Source organism: Ambystoma mexicanum, chromosome 13, assembly GCF_040938575.1.
Source record: "Ambystoma mexicanum isolate Mex_15411 chromosome 13, UKY_AmexF1_1, whole genome shotgun sequence".
NCBI classification, from domain to species: Eukaryota; Metazoa; Chordata; class Amphibia; order Caudata; family Ambystomatidae; genus Ambystoma; species Ambystoma mexicanum.
This window is the reverse complement of record NC_090938.1, coordinates 52767446-52790882: the sequence shown is the minus strand read 5'-3', so window position 1 is coordinate 52790882 and position 23437 is coordinate 52767446. Positions and strand designations below refer to the sequence as shown.

Sequence of the window (23437 nt, the reverse complement as noted above, 5' to 3'; positions counted from 1 at the left end):
TTTTGTAGCGAGCACGTGCGCAGCGCGCGAGCCCACCCCCTCACCCCCCAAGGATGGTGCGGGGGGTTCTCCCACCGGGACATTTTTGGAAAAATGGCCTACAAAATGTGCAATTTACTGTCCAAAAAACCCACCGAAATATGAAAAAAGCATTCGGTTTTACATATTAATGGTGGTAGACTATTCTTACGTGTGCAAGTGTGATGGTGTATTTTACAGCAGCTTGTATTGAGAATAGCTGGTACTATGGTGTAAGCATAAAGAAATTCATTATATAGTCAGTAATGGCCTAGTAGGTAGGATCGCTGTCTGTCTTCCCTCTGTTCCTCCTCCCTTGCCTCATCGCGCCTTGAAACACTTGTCTATAGGCGCGTTATAAATGCCATATCATATTCATAACCAAGGGTCAGGTGTGTGGATTGATGGCCCTGACCTGCGCTCGAGGTTGCCGGCGAGTTGTGGGGCTTCAGAGCAGCTGTAATGTCCAGCACTACCATCAAGTGGCAGCAGCAAATAGCACTACCAGCAACCCCTAGAAGTGCACAGTAATGCAACCAAGCACCAACCAGCATCCAGAATTGCCATCAGCCCCATGAAATACACTGCACAGCAATCTGGCAGCATCAAACATCACTATCCTCAAGCCAAGTGACCAGCATTGCCATTGAGCTCCAGAAGCACCACACTGCACTACCATGCACTGCCAGCACCACACAGCGCTACCTTGGACTGCCAGCACCACAAAGCGCTATGTTCGACACAAGCAGCATACAGAGACGACAGAAGCCTTGGCTCCCACGGCATTTAAACCTTAGCTTCCGAACACTAAACCTGCAGCCACCCGTAAAGCGGTCTCGCGAAGCAACGGGGACCACACAATGCTGTACATTGCCCTTCCCCCATTCTTCTGCACATCTAGCACCCGCCTCACGCCCGCACCAATCAAGCAAAACTGTTGCAACCCCCCCCCTCCTAAGCACCGATAACGAGAAGCAGAAACACGAAGAACTCCACCTCTGACGGTGACAGGAAGGCACCTGCTGCTCCAGCCTGTTTAATACCAGGGCTGGAACATCGGGGTACCTGCAAGGCACAGAGGTGTGGGAAAGTGCCTTTTAAAGAAATACTTTCAGAAAAAACTATACTAATATGAAACATCACTAAACTCAGATAATGATTTATTTCCCCACATTCATTTCTCTTTAAGATTTTGAGTTCTATATAAGATATCACACAAGTTTGATTATAATAAAAGTGAAATATGTGTATATATGTTTGCTATGTATTAGTTCTTCCCAAATCGGTACATGCTGTAAAAGACCACATAAAGCCCAGAAAACACTAGGGAGGTAACTCTCAAAACGAGTCTATCGACTTGTACATTTCATTTAATTTTTCATGTATTACATGTGTAGAGTGCGGCCGCCAGAGCGCTATACAAGATAATATGGTACAATAATTAGATACAGACAAATGACAATCAATGACCCAAAAGGGAAGAACTTTAGCGCAGGGGTGTTGCTAGGTCTGGAAAAGATCTGACTACACTGATGTAGATACTGTCAGGAGTCCTCGGGACTCACTGTCGGGACTCATGCCTAGCTCGCCTTTTGTTTTGTAGCCTGTGACCTTCTATCCAGGGCTACAACCAAAAGACCTGGTGTTACAGCAGTCCCACCAAAACGTGTTCCAATCTTGGCACTAAAAATGTCTGTAGCCCCGTTTTCATGTAAGCGGTCCCTTCCCCAGGGCCTTTTGAAGGGGAAGCACAAGCTCTTGCTTAACGGGGAGTGTTTGCACTAGCAGCGAGTAGAACCCATCAATGCGATGGTTGGAATCAATATTATGGTTTTATTTGTGTCACAGGCGGTGAGGGGTGACACAATATAAAACCATAAAATAATTGATTCCAACCATACGGCGAAGTGGCTCAATCAAACAAAGCAAAGCGGGCGGGCGAGAGAATACGTCACCGGCGCCGGACCCCCATTGCAGACTTGCAAGTTGCAGTGCATGCTTCTCCCTAAGCTTGCAGGCCTGAACTTACAAGCTTACAAGCTTAAGCATACACTGCAAGTTGCCAACCCTGAATACGTGTCGCGGCCCGGGCCCACACAAGTACTGTGGTACACGAGTCACGACTATGCAGGCCGCAGCCACGCAGCGCATATTCGGAATCACTGAATAAGGCGGCCAGCGGGCAGGATTGGATAGATTCAGCAATGCAGGCTGCGCAACAGAAATTAAACAACAAAGTTACTTTAAATTAACTTACTGCAACCCCGAACACGTGCCGTGCCCTTGCCGCGGCCCACACAAGTACATGACCAGCATTGTGCGGGCCGCAGTGCGTATTCAGGCAGGCAGGATTCAGTCGCAGTTACTAAATTAACTTACCTGCTTTGTTAATCAATCTGCCTGAGCACTGGACTCTGTCAGGAGGGCAGGCAGCAGGCGAGCCGAGGCCGAAGCAGCACGTCCGGTGACCAGTCTCGTCTGTGGATGGGCATGGTGGTGGTGAGGTCCCTGGCTGGAAGAAGTCCACGTCCACCAGCAGCTGAGCAGTAACAGGGGGGCTCAGAAAGAAAGAACTAGAAGGAAGGCGAGGCACCTTGTGCCCATGACCCGACTCTACTCACCACACACAACACATGGATTGTCATTGGTTGGCAAACAGCCAATGGCAATCCATCCACAACTTGTTGCTATGGCCCACAAGGAGGAGAGGACACTCTACGCTGTTTGCGTAGAATGCCAAAGAGTGCAGGGCCACCCCTCCAGGGCCCCGCCAGCCTCTTCAATGGGCGAATGGTTACGTAGAGTGTGTGGAGCTACGAGCTCCACGCACTCTACATTGGCCAAAAGCTACTAAATCTGGACGCGCCCCTCTGCAGTAGCAGGCGGCAGGCCTGCCCAGGCCACCAGCAGCCCAGGCTGCAAGGCCGCGTAGAGCGGCAGATTAATAAATAAATAAATAAATAAATAAATAATCTGCCACTCTGCACAAAACGTAACTAACGCTTAAGAGAAAGAGAGACTCACTCTCTTCTCTTCTTCTTCTCTCTGTGGTGGGGGGGGGGTGGCGCCCACCCGCCCAATGTAAGCAGCCGCCACTGAATGAAGCCCTCCTTGGTCCATAACCTGAGGAGAGAAATACCCTGAACACAAGAAGCAGCATTTGAGAGCCTTTAGCTATGAGGGTCTGCAAAGCTTGCCAGAGGACAGCATCAGGAAGGCCCACAAACGTAACTAGCTGCATCTACTGCAGGATAGCCACACATCATTTTGAAAGACCTTGCTGGTCCTTGCTGTTTGAAGAGGAGCATCCAACAAGGGGAATTCAGAAGCCACAGACAAGGATGGCACCATCCGGGAGGGGGGTGGTCATGATTCAATTTCTGCCTGACTTCAAGATGGAGGATGGGCTCTATATCACTAGCCACGCTGAGCCATGGCACCATACCTCTCAACTCACACGACTTCGGCTTTTGCCACCTGCCTTAGAATCACGTCACTCACATGCCAACCCCCTTAACTTAACATCCATTTCAATGGGCTCTCACTGGCCAAAAACAAAACTTTTCATTTTGACCCGCCCAGGGGACGCAAAAGGTTGAGAGGGATGCATGGTACTGCCTACAAGGCAAACAACATTACCATGAGGAGTAGAGTAGAGGGAAAGAAGAGAGGAGGAGAAATATTAAGAGCATACATGCCAACATTTTGGAGCACCCAGGAAGGAGATTTGTTCACAGAAAACGGGAAATCAGAATGCTCCCATTGGATTGCATTGGAGTTGAAAAGTAAAACATAAGAATATCTTTGATAGAGAAAATGGGAGTCTCCCGCGTAAATCGAGAGGGTTGGCATGTATGCAAAAGTAGGAGCCACGGTGGTATCTGGGACTTCTGTCAGTAGGGCCTTGCCACAATCTAGATGGGTGATAATAATAGCTTGGACAAGCCGGAGTTCTGCATGCGTCTTCTTGGCAACATGTTTTGGCAACATGTTTTTTGAATGAAAAATCAGTCAATAGAAAGGCTGAGAGACTTTGCATTGGGCGAGAGTTAAGGCATGCATGTGCCCAGAGTATACCGCTCAACCTTTTGAGTTGCCAGGTTGGGCAAAAACCAACCATTTTGTTTATGGTGGGTGAGAGCCCATTGAAGTCTATGGAACGGAAGCACAACGAGTGTGTGGTTTGAGAGGTATGCAACTCGTTTAATTATTCTGGGTGAGTGTTGCTAGCATACCTCTCAACCTTTTTAGACCCCTAAGTGGGTGAAAGCAGACAATTTCAGTTTGGACGGGTGACAGCCCATTGAAGTAAATTAAAGGAGCTTGGCGGGGCACATCACCGATTCCATGGTGGGTAACACATGCCTTAAGCGTTTGAATTGAGAGTGTCGGCTGGGCGGTTTATACAAATAATGGACAGGACACCGGATGTTATGCTGCACGTCTTCTTTATTAAAAACCTGGATTCTAACCAACTTTCCCTTTCTCCCCTCCCCGCTCCCACGTCATGCCCACATGGTCACTCGCTCCTTCTTAAAGGGGCAGTGCCACATAACATCACCCCCGGATAAATGTCCCAACATCGACTTAGCATTCTTCAACTAGGCGAGGTGGTCTTCTGACAAGGTGGATCTAGAACATCCACCGGCTCAGTCCTGTGGTGACGAGTTTCTTTTGGGGGAAACCACAAGTCATCTCTTACTTCTAGTGGTGGAGGATCAGGCTCCAGCTGTGGCGGTCGTTCCTCTTCTCCTTTCACAAACCTCTTAAACTGTGACCTGTTTCTCGTAAATTCTTTGTCCGCATTCTCTGCCGTAACCATGGTTCCTTTGATGGCTGTAACGTTCATTGGCTGGGGCCCCAAACCGAGCATCTGTCTTCTTGGAACATTGGTTGCTTTACCAACACTTCATCTCCCACTTGGAACTCCTTTGGCCTTGTCCCTCTCCTCATGTCGGTCTCTATACGTGTTTTCTCCTCCCACTCCTGGTCTCTCCATCTGACTTCGGGATTACCTTCCTGTTGGGTGACCGGATGCCGCACGATACGGGTGCGTACCTCGTATCGCATCATCAGTTCAGCGGGTGCTCTGTTGGTGATCTCGTGGGGAGTGTTTCGGTAGTCCCGAAGTAATCGGCACAGTGCCTGATGGGGGTCAGTGCCTTTGAGGCGGGCCCTCTGCATCGTTTTCTTGATGGAGGCCATAAATTGCTCGGCCATCCAATTAGCTTGGGGCCACCTCGGGGTGATCTTCTGATGTTTGAACACCATATGGTTTGTAAAGGAGGTGAACTCATGTCCGCTGAACGGGGGGTCCATTGTCGGATTTGATGGTATCAGGTATCCCCCATTCGCTTAACACTTCTTCAAATGTTGCCGCCACCTGGGTGAATGCAGTGGTCGCTACCTTCTTTACTATGGTGAACGCTGAGTGTTCATCTATGAACAGGAGGAGGTATTCTCCTGATTCCATGGGTCCATAGAAGTCAACGGCCACCCTTTCCCAGGGCCTTCCAGGAATGTGCGTTAGCTGTATCGGGACAGGTGGTTCTGCTCTGGCCGTGTCCTGGCATGCTACACAGTTCTTCACCCATCTGTCCACCATGAAGTCCAGAAACGGGAACCATACATGAAAACGGAGTTGACGCTTGGTGTTGTCGGCGCCTCTGTGTCCCTTGTGTGCTGTTTTTATTACCTCTGCTCTGAGTGCTGCAGGAATGACTAGCCGGCATCCTCTCAATAGCATTGCGTGATCTTTCACAGCTAGTTCTGTATGTATCTTGGCCAGTCGATCCATCTCTTCCTTGCACACCCCCGGGTGGTTTAGAACGGCTCGTATGTAGTCTCTCCATCTGTTGTTTTCGGTGAGACTGATAGCTAACACCAGGGAGGGGTCAGTCGCGGAGGCAGCCGCTACCATCTGCAGTGATACTGCTGGCGGGAATGGGTTAGAGGCCACATAGTTTATGTATTCCATGTCACCTGCTCTGGATGTGTGTTTCCCTGCCAGGTGGCGTGACGAGTAGTCCGTTGGGTTGTTTTCGCCCCCTGGCCTGTGGATGATGTCAAAATCATACTCTTGCAGTCTAATGTCCCAGCGTTCTATTCTCGGAGGCATTTTGGTGTGGGGATTGCCAAACAAAGACAGCAGGGCCTGGTGAACGGTGATGAGGGTGAACTTTTTTCCTATGATAAAGTTGTGAAAATGTTCATAGGTCCAGACTGCTGCCAGGTTTTCTTTCTCAGCCTGGGAGTAGCCGATCTTGGTGGTCCCAGGGCCCGGCTCCCGTATGCGACTATGTGCCTGGGGTGCATGTCTCCTCCACTGGTTTGTGCCAGGATAGCCCCCCAGTGTTGCTGGGCTCGCGTCTGCGGCGATTTCAGTGTGCCAGGCGGGGTAGAAGTACGCAAGATGGCGGGCCTCCACTAGTGAAGTCTTTATGGTGTCAAACACCTCCTGGCACTCAGGTGACCAAATTAATTCTGTGTCATTCCGTAGGCGCCGCCGTAGTGGCTCTGTGATGGAGGCGTTGTGAGGGATATAGCGGGCGCAGTAGCCTGCCATTCCCAGAAATGAGCGGATGTCTCCCACTTAAAGGGTTCTTGAAGATTGGAGATAGTGTGGACCTTTTTGGGGTCTGGCATTATGCCATCTGCGGAGACGATATATCCAAAGAATTTCAGATTTGTTTTACTGAATCAGCATTTCCCAATATTGAGGGTTAGGCCCACTTCTTGGATGGCATTGCAGGTCGCTAACAGTGCGTCATCATATTCTTCACAGGTTTTCCCAAATACGAGAATGTCATCACTGTAGTTCAGTGCCCCTCGTACCGGTCTGATGACTTGTCTTATTGCCTCCTGTGAAATCTCAGCCGCCGACTAGATGCCGAAGTTAAGGCGTCTGTAGCGAAACAGACAATCGTGAGCAGCGAAGGTGGTAATGCCTCTCGAGTCGGGGTGTAGTACCATCTGGTGGTAGCCTTCATTGAGGTCTAGTTTGGAAAACAATACAGACCTATTCAACTGGACTATAATGTCCTCAATTCGGAGACCCGGGTGACGCTCTGTCTGGATGGCGGTGTTGGCCATGCGCATGTCCACGCAGAGCCTCAGGCGTCCCCCTTTCTTGGGCACAATCACCAGAGGAGAGGCCCACAGAGTCGGACCAGATGCTGGTTCAATGATGCCAGCGTTGAGCAGCTGATTAAGCTCCTCTGAGACCACAGCCTGTAGTTGGAATCCAACCCTCCTGGGATGTTGGGGGACGGGTCGTACTCTTTCTTCAACGTTTAATTTGAAGGGAGGACCTTTCATCTTGCCCAGCCCTTTGCAGAGAAGCAGTAATTTCATCATGATTGTCTCTTTTGTGATTAGGTTGACTAGCTGAAGGTCCCCTCGCACCATGTAGACACGTTCTTGAGAATTACTCTGTGGCGCGGCAGTTTGTATCACGTCCCCTTTTGGAAATGGATGTCTATAAGTCCAAAATAGGGCGCGGTGTGGTATCTTTGTAGGCATTGACCTTTTGTGGGGCTCCGGATGACATGAATGACTGTGGCTATGGTGAGCCCATTGTGCATGAAATGTCGCTTGAAGTGTCCAATGGAGTGGAGCGAGAGGTCTCCTCCCCACTGGAAAATCTTTGCCACTGTCTTAGTGTTGGTCGTTACGGTATCTGCAGGAACTCCTGTTCCCCCATAATATTGACAGTGGTGCCTGAGTCAACTAGGAAGCAGAAATGTCTGTCCCCAATGTTGGTGGGAATCCTGGGCACCTCATTTGCCTCTCTGTCGTCAAGTATGAGGTTGACATACTCATCCTGTACGTACTGGTTGTAGTCATCTCTTCTGAAGGGAGATCTTTTTAGTTGCTGCCGGTAGTGCCACTGGTGCAGCTGGGGTGGTCCATCATACTCATTTCCCAGGAATGAGCTTTGGTCATACGAATCATGGCCTGATCCACTTGATATGTTGTCCTGGCATGCGTGATACTGTTTCCTATATGGTGCCACGTGCCTGGTGATGGGTTTAGGGCCTTTTGAGATGCCCAATATTGTGCGTAGCCCCCTACTCTTCGGGAGCGTTCTGGGTGGTGTTCTTGTGGCCTTCCGGCCTGGTGCGTAGTGGGTGCCGGGTCTTGTACAGACGCCTGGCTGACAGCCGGTTTCCGCGCTTCTACGGCTGTGTAGGTGGGTATTTTTGCAGACGCCGTTGGTGTAGGCATGAGAGGCCTGACTTGGGCCTGTGAGTTCTGCTGTATAATGGCGGGATCGCCGTGTACGGGATGCAGACTCAGTCAGAGTGGGCGTGTGGGGCCTGCCTAGGGCTTGTGCACTCTCTGGGGAGGAAGCACCACTGTATTTTGGCGGGATCGCTGTGGTTGGAGGAGGAGGCACCCACCTGGTGAGTCTGCGTGTCTTCTGTGGTTCCGACACGTGGAGCGGAGGATGGCTGCTGGCGGACTGCCGCACGGCTGTACTACGGCTCTGTGTGTCGCACACACGTAGTACGTAGCACATGTACTTCTGGAGCTGGGATCGGGCAGCTGGAGGCACGGCGGGATCGCTGTTGCTTCTGGAGGTAGCTGGAGGAGGACGCTGGAATGAGCGGCACGGCAGAGTGGGATCACTCTCTGTGCATGCAGGAGGACACCGGGCCATTGGAGACATCCTTGTCGCCAGTTGTTGGCCGGGTGGCCTATACAAATAATGGATGCTGTACGTCTTCTTCATTGAAAACCTGGACTCTAACTAACTTTCCCTTTCTCCCCTCCCTGCTCCCAGGTCATGCCCACGTGGTCACTCGCTCCTTCTTAAAGGGCCAGTGCCACGTAACAGCATACATGCCAACCCTCCCGATTTAGGTGGGAGACTCACGATTTTTAATTGAAAAAATGTGCTCTTTTTTTCTTACTCCTGCCTGAAATAATTGAAACCCCAATGCAATCCTATGGGGAAATTCCTTTATCCCGCTTTCGGGAGCAGAAACCCCCTCCTAGGTGGTCGAGAATGTTGGCATGTATGCGTAACAGAGAGCACACATTTCAACCCTCCCGATTTAGGTGGGCAACTCCTGGTTTTTCAATACAAAATATTTATATTTTTCTCTTTCTCCTGCCTAAAATAATTCTTTCCTTGTCAAAATCTCCGTCCCAGGTGCTTCAGAATGTTGGCATGTATGTGAGATGTATGTCACATAGGATGTGACATTGAAATCCGTTTGAGAGGTGGAATTTGTGAAGTCTACGAAAATTGAACACCAGCACAGTCATTAATGTTTTATTATTTTAAAGGAAACATCATTATCCTGGCAAGATTCTCCCTGTCTGCTGCTTCAAATGACTGACTGAAGGCAAGGTTTTGTGGTCCTGTGTTACCACTTCAATAATAGCTCATTTTGCACTCTCTGGCATTGAAACCTGCCTTTAATTCCCATAACACGGGTTTCACCCATGGACGAACATCTTTTGTTTTTTATTACTTAACCTTTCCATGTCCTTTTGTGGGCAGCTCATGTTTCGGGCTTATTTTCACGGGCAATCGTGCTTGTTTCTTCCTTGCGGGGTGAGTCTTCACTCCAAGATGGCGGCGGCCATGCAATGCGCTGGGGCACGCCATTAATCTCCCTGTACACCCTCTCGTTCTCCCCCGCGCTCTCCCGTACCAACCCGCCCCGGGGACTTCCTAGCCCGCTTCATTCAATCTACTCATTACTCCCCGGCCCTCTTATCAACACCGACTCGGCACTTGGCCCCTATCGGACCCCTTCAAAACATCTCTTCCCATGCCAACACCAGCCCTTGATGTAACCTCGACTGCCTGGCTGCCAGGCCAGTAACCCTCGCCACTCACTGCCTACTGTAGCCCTACATATCAACCATAACCCCTCTGCCTTGTGTAGTCCACCCCACCCATTGCGTCATATTACCCAGCTCCTAACCCCTATACCTTCATCACTGCCTCCTTCACCTCCTATTATCAACCCACCCGCCCCACCATCAGTAGTCCTAATCCTGCAAACCCCACCCATATGCCCTGCCATCCTTGGAGCTGCTAACCACCAGTAGTCGTAGTCCTGCCAACCCACCTATTTTCCCCTTTACACAAACCCCTTGCCATCCCCTACCAATAAGCCCCGCTTACCCCTGTAACCCCACATACTGTCTCCTTCACCCCCAATTTATCAATCCCTCTGTCAGACCATCAGTAGTCCTAATCCTGCAAACGCCATCCTTGTAGCTGCTAACCCTGTAACCACCCCCATGCACTGCCGCCTTCACCCGTCACCAGCTCCTATCCACCCAACAGCTAGTAATATCCCTTGGCCTCTGCTAGCCCCACTAACCCCCTTCTTTACAAATCACCACCCTCTTTGTACTCCCTATTGCCATTCATTTCCAGCGTCTACCCCAAAGCCTGACTTCAACTTCCTCTGCCATCCCCATTACCTTACCACCCTCACCAACTTCCATACCTGCCACTGACAACCACCCGTCTCACTGGCTACTACTACCTGCTGCCAACCCCCACACTTTGCTCTACTAGATTCCCACACCACTGTAGAACTCGAAAGAAAGGACATGTTCTCCAAAGCCTTCAAAGTGAAATCCAACACAGCCATCAAAGGCTCAGACAGGTGAGTGTAGGAGTAATCTCTGGCTATTGCTCCGCGATTGGGTATTGGTAGATGGCTTCAGTGTATGCCAGCCAACAGCTGAACTGTGTAAAGTTGACCCCAAAGTGGTACTCTTTGGTGAAAATCACACATTTCCATTATCCCTTATTTCAAGCGTAGAGCTTTCCAGTTTCTTCTTGGCATGTGTGAGAAGGTCATCCGCTCTGTGTGTGTGCTTTTTTTTTATTTTTTATTTTGCGTTCCAGGATTTGTTTTTTCTTTCCCATTTTAAACTTAGTAAAACTACAAGTCCCATAATTTCATGAAAAATCTGGACTGAATGGCCTTACTCATAGCTGCAAGCGAAACGTGAGTGCTCTACCACTGTTTTTATCATTCAAGTCGATTTAAGGGAATCGGTCAAGTTTAAATAATTTTACCTATTCTTTTGCCTCAATGGGGGGCACAGTGACCTATGGGCTCATTGCACCACATTATGGGCGGCGCATTGACCACATAGATAATTTCAAGATGTTGGTCAACTGTGTTTCACTGTCTTGAACATACTTTGTGGCCCAAATGGAGGGCCTCTTCTTGTTTGTGTTGCATGCCTCTCGTGTTTGAAAGGAGCGACTTGTTTAAACAGTATGGTTCTTGGGTAACTGTCTAGTATTCATTAGTATCTGTTTCTCTCTGCGTAGATCAATGTGTTTTAGATTGTTATAAATGATTGCGCAGCTAACATCACCCTGATCTTGTGCTAGCACCTAGGAGCTACAGTGGGACTTGTGGCACAAGGAAAACTGCACTTTACTGTCCTATTTGGGCTTTGTTTTTTCCTCGACAATTATTTCAACTGTGGGTAGTTATAGAAACAGCTAGAGGCCCGCGTGGGAAAAGGGCACCTACCACAGGGCGTTTGCTGCCTCGCTGGACAGCAGGGGCACTGCTACATGGACTGGGAGTACGATGTCACCTGGACTGAGAGTTTGCTCCTTCAACTCCTCTAACTGCCCATAGCTTCTTGAATTTGGCATTACTGGGTTTAGGAGCGCCAGCAGCAGCAGGTATCGGATACCAGCTGACACCAGCTACATGCAGGCACTCGCTGCACAATAAGTAATCCCTATTATTTCTTGATAACGGGGAGATGCGGAGGGGGTGGATTGTGTAAGCTTTAAATTCCTATAAAGTTAGTAGGCTGTGTGCTGTCCAGTCTGAAGCGATTAGTAGTACTAACCCGCAGCAGCCTCAAGACTCTTTCACCATAGAGAACGAGCCTGGCATATTGGGCCAAGGATCACTTTGCGGCCTAATCAAGGCCTGAAAATTACCCGAGGTTTGCAAACTGATCCCTAGCACCTGCCCCAGCCCACAATGACTTTTATACCTGTTCTGTACCTGGACATAAGCAGGCTTGTGAATTGGGAAACTGAGGACTCAGCCAAGGCCGCAGACAGCCCAGTAATGTCAGGGGAACAGTATACAGGGTTCATAACTGAAAGAGCATGAGCTAAAACCAGCTCCTGGGCGTCGACATCACCCAGTAGGCGAGATCTACCAGAGATGCTCCTTTAACTTTGTGTCCATTTTGTATGAACCATTGTGTTTAAATGTTTTCTAATTGTTTTTTATTAACATTCTCAAGTAATTCAAAGTGAATGTCACGTTTACATGTTTGGACGGCACCAGTTGGCCCTAGGAGCCAAAAGTAACTCCAGGTACCTGTGGGTTTCAAGCTAACCAGGCTCTACTGTGCTAGAAGCAGCAGCTAAATAGTTCCCAACTCCCCTCAATTTCGAACCCTATGTATAGCAAAATGTCCCTGGCCCTAGACAGGCTCCTTTCAGCTGTGGCCACAAGAAGCTTAAAACTCCAGGCTAATATTATCTCAGCAGCTACGATGATTGCCATGACTACCACATCCCCTGTCTGTTGACCCCCTAGCCAATCTTCAGCGGCCAACCCTGAGATCATTGGCACCTCTCATACCCCTGAGTTTGCTGCAACAAGTCTGGGGGGAGGCCTAACCACATAGATGTTAGATAGGGACAAAAGCACCTCAATCAGAGTGCAAACCAACGAACCTTAGCGAGGGCGTGGACGGACGTTTTTTTTTTTTTTTTTTTTTTTTTTTTTTTTTTTAATGAGATGACCATCAGGGGCCCTGCTGGAATTTCCCGATGCTGGCCGATCTGACAGGGACCAATTGCAGGTATCAATTTCTCCCACTGCATCCCCACCCCGCTTCCCACTTTGGACTAGTACCAATGTCTGTCGCTGACCAGGATGGGATGGATGACCCAGGGGCCCACACATGTAAATCTAACCTTGTTTTGTCTGAACTGGCGTCAATCAAAAAACTTCTCTTGCTGCTGCTGGAAGAACATGGGAAAGGAGGGACCAATGAGGAGGTACCTACCATCCATGAAGGCAAAAGAGGGGACTGAAATGTTTTGCTGATTCTACCTTTTGTTAACCCTGTCACCTCCCCCAATAATGTAAACCCCAACCTTGTTAGGCTGGGGGCATTAGTGGCCGTAGTGAGCTGCAAAAATGAAAGCACCCCGCTCGATATAGCGCCCCTGGCCCCTATAGCCTGAAAGGGGTGCAATTGCGCCTCGAGTACACAGGCCACTCCACCCCCATCCTCGCAGGCTACTACCAGGAATGGAGAAGGTGGCTTTAGGCCCTATCCCATCATGGAAAAGCTAACCAGTGGAGTTGGCCACACGCCATTGAACCATACTGCCAACACCAGTAAGGTGACGGGGCCCAGTAGGGGACGGTCACTATATCTACTTAGGGTCCCTAAACTGCCCCCAAATTACTACAAACCCAGGGAAACCCTTTTGAACAAGGGTTTCCACTGAATCTGGGCTGTGAGGAGTTGCCTATTTTGTAACCCGGGAGAAGATTCTAAGGTGTACTAGGCTGACCTATCAAGGGAAAATGTCCACAACTATGTTCAAATTGATTTCAGGGAGCCATGTGTGGGAAAAAGTATATTGGGCTTTGTTAGATGTTTTCCCCCCAGCTAACAATGTGATTGAAGTCAGAGCCCAACCCGGGGGAAACATTGATGCCCACCTAGAAAAAAGTACCTGCAGGCCTGTGCTATCTGGTGTAAACAGAGGAGGTGGTTGGCCTGTTCTAGAAGGAGGGGGTTGGTCATTATGCTCAACGCATACAGTTGCCACCAAATCCACAAATGGTGTTAAAAGCTGCCCACTGTGATGCGTTCAATAAAAAATAAGAGCCTTTTAGAAAAGGAACCTTGTCTTGTCCTACAGTGCTACACAGTTGCTGTTGTAGAGCCTGTGTTTACTTAAGTAATTGGTACATTCTAGGGATCGAAATAAGGGAACAAGGAGCCGGTACATAGAGCACTGCAAATCGCCCACCTGCTATGAAACTATAACTTTTTGTCATCACATGTGACCCATTATGTTGTAAATGACTTTGATGTGTCCTAGTGCTCCTTTATGCACACTACAAATACAGAGATCATGTCACATAGGTATGTTGTCAGTGGCCTCGAGAGTCAAAAGGCACTCCTTAGTGCTGTTGGTTTCCAGCTAACCAGGTTCTTTTAGAATACAAGCAGGGGCTGAATACTTGCAATCTGCGACATGACTTCTTGATCGTGTGTATGATTATCGAGCAACTCACTGTCACGAGGGCCAGAGCAAAGGGCTGGCAGAGCTATGGGGCTCCTGCTATTATCTTTTTCTTTTTTCATTCTTTGCTCCCTGTTAGTCTTCGTTTGCCATGGGGTTCCCCAAACGGGCCTCATACAAAGCACACAAACATTCAAACATTCAAATTAAACTCCAACAATCCACTAAAGCAACTAATTGCAAACAGACTTGCATTCTTCTGAAATGGCGCTCTGCACCTGCTCACACACATGAAATCAATGCATTTATATTTATTAGCACACACTCCCCAGAAACACTCTTCATTACAGAAGCATGGTCCAAACCCCACTACACATCTTATCCCTGACATGCCCCCCAAACACTTTCTCATCCACCAGAGACCGCCCACACACAAGGCGGTGGCATGGGCATTTTATATAGCCACTTACACTTAGAAAACTCTCACCTCTTGCACATCCTTTAAATCACACTCCCTTGCTTCCTCCATCACACTCATACCCCATCTTCATCCACTGCCCCCAACGCACAGTCCCATATTCCACACAAACTGGACTGGCTACACAACGAAGAACCATAGCTCCTCCTGAATCAACATTTACCTTGTCAACTACATTCCTGGTAGTTCCCATCCATAGAGCAACCCCATACCAAAGAGTATCCTAACTCCTTACTCCCCCTCCCCCCATGTCCTCAAACAGCCCATCACCCACTCCACACAAACAGCTGGCAACACAGAGACGTTTTTGATTTCAAGCAGAAATCATGTCTATTTGGAAAAGCCAATCTGTTCCTTTTCTATACCCTTCACGCTCGCCCTACCTCCCAAGATCCACCTCCACACATCCCCAGCTAGACAAATCCATCACATCACACAGAGCCTTAGCCCCACTCGTGCTACTACCCTAATCACCACATGCACACCATCCCCCGCCCACTCTCCTCAACAATGACATCATCCTTACACAGGCAGATTACAACATTCCCCTCTCCCGTTACAAAAGCCTCACAGCCACCACTGTAAACCATGGTTTAACATCTCGATCGAGCAGGAAGCCAGATGCCTTGAATGAGCCTGGCAAAAAAAACATGGCCCACCACCAGAACATTCCTAAAACTCTGCTTCCACAAATACAAAGCAGCCATACACAATGCTAAAGCCAACCATTACCATTCCAGCGCTGCGATGTCGACACTTAATGTCGATAAACTCTTACACACAAGCTTTCTTGATTAAACAATTATTAATTTTTCAGTCAGTTAGATCAAGCCTTCTTCAGAAGGGAGCAATATGAAGCAACATACAAATACACTTCAAAAATAATTAGTTTGTTTTCTAAATCAGCAAATGCCCATTGGGATGGCATACAAGCACTACCTACACCCTCAGGTGACTTCAATAACTAGGGTGCTGTTGACATGAATCTATCACGGTTGCATTTAGAATGTTCTTGAGAGTACTGTTTTAGAGAAGAGTTCAGAATAAAATGAGTATTCACACAGTTATTCTTAAGCAAGTAAGTACTTTCAAAATAACCCCTTAATGCAAAGTCAGTTAACCCTTTCCTGGAAGGAAGGTAAAACACATAAGCAGAAGAGAGAAGTCATTCAGGGAGCCAGGCCAGCCAATGTTAAGTTAGCAAAAGCCAAGGTGAACTGAAGCACTTCTTGTAGGTAAGTAGAAAGTATTTCTGAATGTTCTGCAAGCAACTCTACAAGAGCAACCGAGACAAGTCTCCAACGAGGGCAAGCAAGGTAACACAACAAGAGGTAAGTTCTCTCAGACTTTACACTACCTTTAGGTTGAAGAAAATTGCAGCAGATGACTTCTGTACCTGTGCAGCTCTGCAGATCCTCGTGTTCCTCTGGGGATTCCTACACTACAATGGGATGGTCACCGCTCGCAACCTGCAAACTTCAAGCAAGTGGCACTTCGCTGCTACCGCAAATGGCAACACTGCGGTTCCTGGCTGTCGAGATGGCCTTTCCTTGCATTTGGGGTCTGGCACTCTGTTGAGGGGACTCAGGATCTTCCTGGAGCTCTTGGCCAGCTTAAAAGCAACACACACAATCTGGTGTTCCTCTCCCAGGCTATTAGGTTCCAGCAGCAACTGTAGTGGAATTTCAACCAGCTCCGAGAGGATGTCCAGGTGGCTTACTTTGGAGTTGATTGGTCCCACCAACTCAAAGGGAGACGTCGTCCTTGCAGGGGCTTCTCTGTCGATACGAATTTGGAGTTTCAGCACAGCAGCAGGGGTTCACCGGGCAAACCAACAGTCCAGGAGTTGCAGCAGGCGTCCTCTTCAAGTTCTTCTTCAGATTCCTTTGTCCAGTGGTCGACTCTGCCTTCCAAGCCAAAAACCCTTGCCTCTTATGCAGGTTTCTCCCATTCATTCCAGCCTAAGTCACCCAGCAGGGTGGCTGAGACAGCCAGCTGGCCAGTCAGGCAAAATGAACGAAGGGACCGAACCTGGTTTGGCATGCAGAGTAAATCTCAAGAAGGACCTTTCCACAAAGAAATGGCGAAAAAAGAAGACTGGGGCCATTTTGACAAAAGTGGCACCCATGGGTGCTTCACCGTGGCTGCGAACGCAGCCTGCAGTAAAAATACACAATGTTAGTAAAAAGTAAACCACTGTCACCAGCCATTCATCGAGGAAAGGGTAACATAAAATGTTACATGAGAAGCTAGACAAAGGGGATACTTAGTAACCCCTCCAGCACCCTATTGTAAGATAGTGTGTGCTGGGACTAGAAAGTTACAAAGGGAAGTAAAGTCAGTTTCACTTTACTGCTCTGGGAAACAGTCGTTTTATTCCACAGAAGATATTTAAACATTGGGGAAATCTGAAAGACTTCCCTTTGTCACTGCACTGAAGCTGTTGTGACACACAATGTAAAAGATGATGCATTTGGAGTTAGTCAGACTCCACAACCAAAAGAGGAACAGTGCACAAAATCACATCAAAATAAATGAGTGGGAAAAAAGGGTCTCACACTATCCAGGTTAAAAATCCAGCAAAGTTGCTGGGGGTCTCTAAGGTAGAGGGAATTGGCACATTTCTGAGAATTCTCCCTAACAATCCTGCACGTTAAAATGACGCTGACTAACCAGAGCTGTATCAGCTTCATCTTGATCTATCGCCCGCCGTCAGTAAAGTCGGGCTTCAATGATGACATTTATCAGTTACTGAGCAAATTCACTGGCCCAAACTGTGCCACCTCTTTGGGGGGGCCTGAACTGATGACGGGGGAAACCCTTTGGACAAAGAAGCCATAGAACTGGTACCAAGTTCATAACAGTAAGCCCACTACCGCAGAGGATGCTTGGCTGGATTGCTACGAGAAATCTCATGACGCATATCGGCTGTACCACCCCATGTGTATGGTTGGACCATCATAATATACATTTCCATATCCAGCTGCAAGGTCCTCAAAAAATTAAAAATAACACTAAAAAAGTATATATGAATTTCAAGAAGGTGCTCACTCCAGATAACCAAGGCTGACTTCAATCAATCATGGCGTGCACAGCGGCCACAGATTCGGCAGGGTCTCTGGTGACCACCTTTTCCAGCAGTCTTGTGGAGATGCTAGATAGAACATCCCCCTTCCGACCAAAGCTGGTCTTTGCTAACACCGGCACCAAAAATCGTATACGCCACAGCTCGGTGCACAAAAAAAGAGACCAATGTAAACATGAAATTCAGTGGCTATATTTCCATCCCAGGAAAACAGAAAAGCCTGGAAAGCATTAGAAAAAGCATATAATCTTTAAGTAGTTCTTTTTGGTTTCCACTATGTTAACACCCAGATCAACCAGGCCACAAACAGTACTGGAAAACATTTTGAGATACTAAAATCACTGGAAAAACCCAAGACTAGCTCAATACCCCATCTGCCCACAAACCAGGACTGCGTAATAGTTCAGGACATCTTTGAAGCAAAAGTATCAAAGGCCAGAGATTAAAAAAACACCTTGATCACCGCTACATTGACTGGTGATCCATCGGTTCCTAATACCGTTGTCTGTGAACATCCTGATTTCACATTATCCCCGATATTAATTCTTGACATGAGGAGTATGCTAACCTCTAGGCGACCTACCTCCTTATTCGCACCATTTCTTACGGTTATAGGTGAAAGGATCGAATACAAAGGATCGAAATGCAATAGGGTTGAGTCAAAAGAACCGAAAAAAAGGTGTTTTTTTGTGGGGGGGTGGAAGGGTTTCCCTCCCAACCCCCTGTTTTTGGTGTAAAAAACTTTTTTTTTTTCCTATACGGAAACCCAGAAAAAATATACATTTAAAAAAAGGCATTCTATCTTTCTTTTTTTCGTACCTATTGTATTCGATCCTTTTGTTTTAGATTCTTTGACTGGACACCATTTCTTACTAGGCTGGCAAACTCATCTTTTCGGGACAGTTCTGTTCCTGATTCAACCAACGCGGTGTGACTTAAGGGGTACCTTTGACTGTGTTCCCTCCGTACCCACGTTCTCCTCACCTGGGCTTTCCGAGTCGATGGTATCTTGCAGGCCTCGACGTGCCAGGTAGTCTCTCTCTTTCCTCTGGTGCGAGGGCTTGTCACGGAGAGAAGCCACTGTGGCCGCTGGGTGTGAACAGCGGCACAGTGACCCCCTCTCCGGAATCAAACCAGAAAAAGCAGGGAAAAACCCACTAGGGGAAAAAACCCTGATAAGAGGTGCCAAGACTTTTCCCAGAAGGCCAGTAGTCCACCGATGAAGAGGAGGAAGCGAAGGATCACCAAACGCTGAAAACGTCCACTGTAGCGGTCGACCTGGAGAGTAGGCGAGGAAAACAGCAGCTGGGAAGTCCGGACTGAAGGTAGAAGTCTTTCTGAGAGGCACTGCGGAGGAACACGGGAGCACGGGAGAGAAACCCCGCGATGACCAGACTCAAGAGCTAGGAGAGAGGAAGAGAGAGAGGAAGAGAGAGAGGAAGAGAGAGAGGAAGAGAGAGAGGAAGAGAGAGAGGAAGAGAGAGAGAGAGAGAGAGAGAGAGAGAGAGAGAGAGAGACAGACACACCCCGAGACCGAGACACCGCCTAAAGGGGGGCGGCGATGGTAATGGGAAACAAAGTAAGGAGGTTACTGGTGACTGGACACCTAAGAGAAGTAACCGCGTGGGGGAGAATATTAACCCCTAGTAGAATCCAAAGCGAGGTGCAGAGGAAGAGCGAAGGACCCAGAAACGAAGTAAACAACGAGAGGGGGTTGCAACGCAATGACCTGCCGGGAGGCAGGGATTTTATACTTCCGGTAGCGTTGCGTCTCGCGTTAGGAGCTGCGGCCATAAACACAAAAAAGGGACTAAAGCAACCTTCCCCCATGACCTCTCAAACTCCAACGCGGAAGTAAACGCCAGTCACGGCGATGGCCGCGACTGCGAGTGACACGCGGTCACGGTCACTCCTCGAAGCCCGGACTGGACCCCAAAGATCCAAGCAACCATAGGCCTATCACCAACTGTAATTTTCTTTTAAACATTCTCGATAAATTTTCTACGTCCCAGCCTCAACATTCATGGAGCTCAATTACATCTTTCACAACAGGGAATCGGGATTTAGACCAGCATACAGCACAGAGATGGCACTTGTTGATCTCCAGTCCCAGATGTTAAAAATCATGGATAGTGGAAAAGCCGGGATTCTGGTCTTGCTCGATTTTGTCAGCGCCATTTGATCTGCTTGTCCATGACCACCTCCTACACACGCTAGGTCACCAGGAAACTGCTCTAGGGAGGCTATTGGGTGGTTCCATTCCTTTCTTTCAAACAGAGTGTCCAGAATTCACTGGGGAGAAGCTTTCTCTCCCGCGGCCTCCATCCAGAGCGGTGTACCACAGGGCATCTGTTCCCTGCGCTGTTTAATCTGTACCTAAAATCACTCTGCTCACTCCTTGAGGACTCTGGCGTATTCTTCACAAACTACGCTGACGACATGCAGCTAGTTCTCATAGTCAGCTCATCTTTGGTTCATGGGAGGCCCTCTCTAAATTGTACCCAGACCATAAACGTTTTAAAATTGAGAATTGCAACATCCCAGTGCAGAGTAAAGTAAGAACCTTGGGCATCTTTTGGGAGGCCTCTATGAATGCAGATGCCGATGTTAACCAGGTTAGCCAGAACTGGATCTACTGTCTCTGCCTGTTCAAGAACATCCAGCCGTTTCTAACTGAAGAGAATAGTGCAATCATTGCTCGAGCCACTATTCTCTCAATGTTGGATTAGTGTAATGCCTTGCTAACGGTGCCTCCAACTTCTGTTTGAACATTTTTTCAACCATACAGAATCATGCTGTGCTTATCAGGAGAATACTGAGAAGGGATTATATCTCAGGTCGCAGGAGGGACATCCATTGGCTACTGGTGCGGGAACACATTAACTTTAAAGTTGGCACTGTGGTGCATTGCTGCCTTTTTGGAACGACTCGCCCGTACTGAAAATCCTTACTCTCCTGCTAGATCAGTACGCTTCTCCAACTTGGCACAGGTAAACTGCCCTGGACACAAACCGATCGAACGGACTATGTAGATTGTTTCCAGTATGCGCTGCCATGTTTTGGAATACCCTGCTATTAGCGCCTAGGCTGGAAGAGAATACAAGGGCCATTGCAGAGCTTTAAATAGGTTCTTATTTAAGTAACTGATTTCTCATTTTCGAAAGGATCCTACTAGGATTTTGATTGTGCCTTCTTGTTCGGGTGATTGTGTAATTGTTGCACCCTGATGTCTGCCGGCTTTCGGTGCATTATAAATAAAATAATAAATACATTTGTATTCAACATACTATCCCACAGAGTGAAACTCTCAGGCACTGTTCTCGACTGGTTCACCTCCTTCCTTACTGACAGGACACACTTTGTCTCACACCCCCTTTTTGATCCGGCCCCACTCTGGCATGAGGCCCATAAGGCTCCTTCCTCCCCGTCTTCACTTCTCTTCAACCTATATGTTGAATCTTTTGGGCAGACCCTTAGCCAACACAACATCCATTTTGAACAATACTCAGATGACCCACAAATATTCTTCCAAACCTTATCACAGTCGCAACTCCACATCCTCAAAAGCTCTCTATGGCCATCCACTTCCTCAAACTCAACCCTTCCAAAACAGAATACCTCCTGAGCTGCCCGCAGACCGAAACTGAACTCACCCCCTCGATTGGAAAAATCGCCACAGACAACCCACACATATCCCTCTCCACACCTGCCAAATCCCTTGGCTTCACTATCGAACGCTGTCTTTCCTTCGCACAGCACATACCTACTGTCACCAAAACATGCAATCTACAACTGCACTTCCTATGTAAGATCAGACACATCCGTCATCCTGATGACTTCTGTGCTGCAGTCGAGGCACTCTCTTTCTAAGCCGGGCCATGGCAATGCTCTTCTCACTGGACTCCCCAGCAGCACCCTCTCCCCCCCCCCCCCCTTCAAGCCATACAAAACACAGCAGCCAAACTCATCCTACACTTTCAAAAACATTCACACATCACCCCCCTCTCGCCCAGCTCCATTGGCCCTCCGTACTCCAAAGAATTACCTTCAAAGACTGTTTTGTTTTAATAGCCATCCACCATAAAACCCCATCTTACTGTCATGAAAAACTCAAACCCATCACACACACACAACACCAGCAAGCCAGCATCTCCTACGCATCCCACTTTACAAACCAACATGCACGCAAAAGCAAGCGTTTACACTCTGGGAACTTTAGGCATGGCACACCCTACTTTTTCACATCTGCACTGCACCCGCCACCTTTTTCAGAAAGAGCCTCAAAACGTACCGGTTTGCCACACATATCCCTGTCCATCCATCTCCCCTGCTACCACTTGTCTACCCTAATCTTTCTATCCTATCCTGAAAACATTTTCTAACTGAACCTTGTAAGGTGCTCCGAAACCTCTGGCTAGGGCCAGCGCTGAACAAACTAATAAAATAATACAAATGTTTCCCAAGATCACTGGCGGTATTCTACCGCGTTGGATTCCTGCTATGGGGTTACATATTCACTATTGCAGACCAGATAAGGATTGTGTACAGTTCTGCAAGGGCCATTTTGGTATTGTGCTATGTTCTACAGGCCCATCTCCAGATGAGGAAAAGACACATCATTGGTGATGCAGAGATAGCCATTGAAATCGGAAATGGTTTCAACAATGGGTCCTGCAAAGAGGAACAGTGTTCATTGGGATACCCTTTGCTTCTTGATTAAAAAAAAAAAAAAATCTTTTTAGCTTACTGCTCTTTGCATTATGAGATGTACAGCTCATAATAATAGCAAAGAGAAACTACTTGTTCCATAATGTAATGTGCTGTTGCCTTTAGCTGTTACCCTTTGCATGGAACTACTTGAAAGCATTAAGAGGAGCAGTTCATGACTCATGAAAAGTGGGAGAAGCCTATGACGGATGGACTGACGCATCTAAAGGAGATGAGCACAGTGTATATAACTATATTATTCATTAGATGAGTGCTCCTAGAAGTAGATGGCACTTTTAGAGAAGTGAGGGACAGTACATGGCATCATTCTAAAATATGCAGTTATGTATGAAATACCCTTCATCAGAGACTGTGAAGCATTAGGAGTGAGGAAACAAAACCCAATCTAGTGACCCTATTGAGCCTTTGTCTTAAAAAAAGAAAATGTCCATTGAGCTGGCATTCTGGGTGGTCCTGACAGTCCTTCTGTATCAAGTGTTCTTTGTCTGACGTCTTTTACAGAGCCCACTCTTCCTCCCGTAACGTCTCTAGGTCTGTTTCTGCAGGAGAAAGCTGAGATTGGATGTTGCAGCTGCCTTCCCCAGGCTGGATCCCGAGGCACTGTCTGAGCTGGTGTCCAACAAAGATGAGCTGAATGTGGTCAAGGTGTACGCACACAAGGGGGATGCTGTGACGATCTATGTCCGCCATCGGAACCCGGTCTTCTTTGAAGTGGAGGGTCGTCTCTACCCAACAGGTACTTTGGGGATTATGGAGGCCAGTGTTGGGCAGCCTGTGGCCTTCCGGACTTTTTGACCTATGATTCTCCAGTATTAAATATACTGGTTATGGCTGATGGGCATTCTAGGTCAAAACATCTAGAGGCTGTGCCCAACTGATGTAGGCGCAGGTG

The 23437-nt window shown here is 48.1% G+C and overlaps 1 protein-coding gene across 1 annotated transcript in view; it reads left to right on the top strand.

Annotated features, from left to right (window-relative positions):
• Positions 1-9598: 9598 nt before the first annotated feature.
• Positions 9599-23437, top strand: part of EIF2D (eukaryotic translation initiation factor 2D) — a 161565-nt gene continuing 147726 nt past the window's right edge. Inside the window, exons 1-2 of the mRNA XM_069633185.1 lie at positions 9599-10655; positions 23091-23281. Of these exons, the coding sequence (XP_069489286.1) occupies positions 10600-10655; positions 23091-23281 (247 nt within the window). The 5' untranslated portion in view covers positions 9599-10599. The remainder of the gene's footprint in view (positions 10656-23090; positions 23282-23437) is intronic.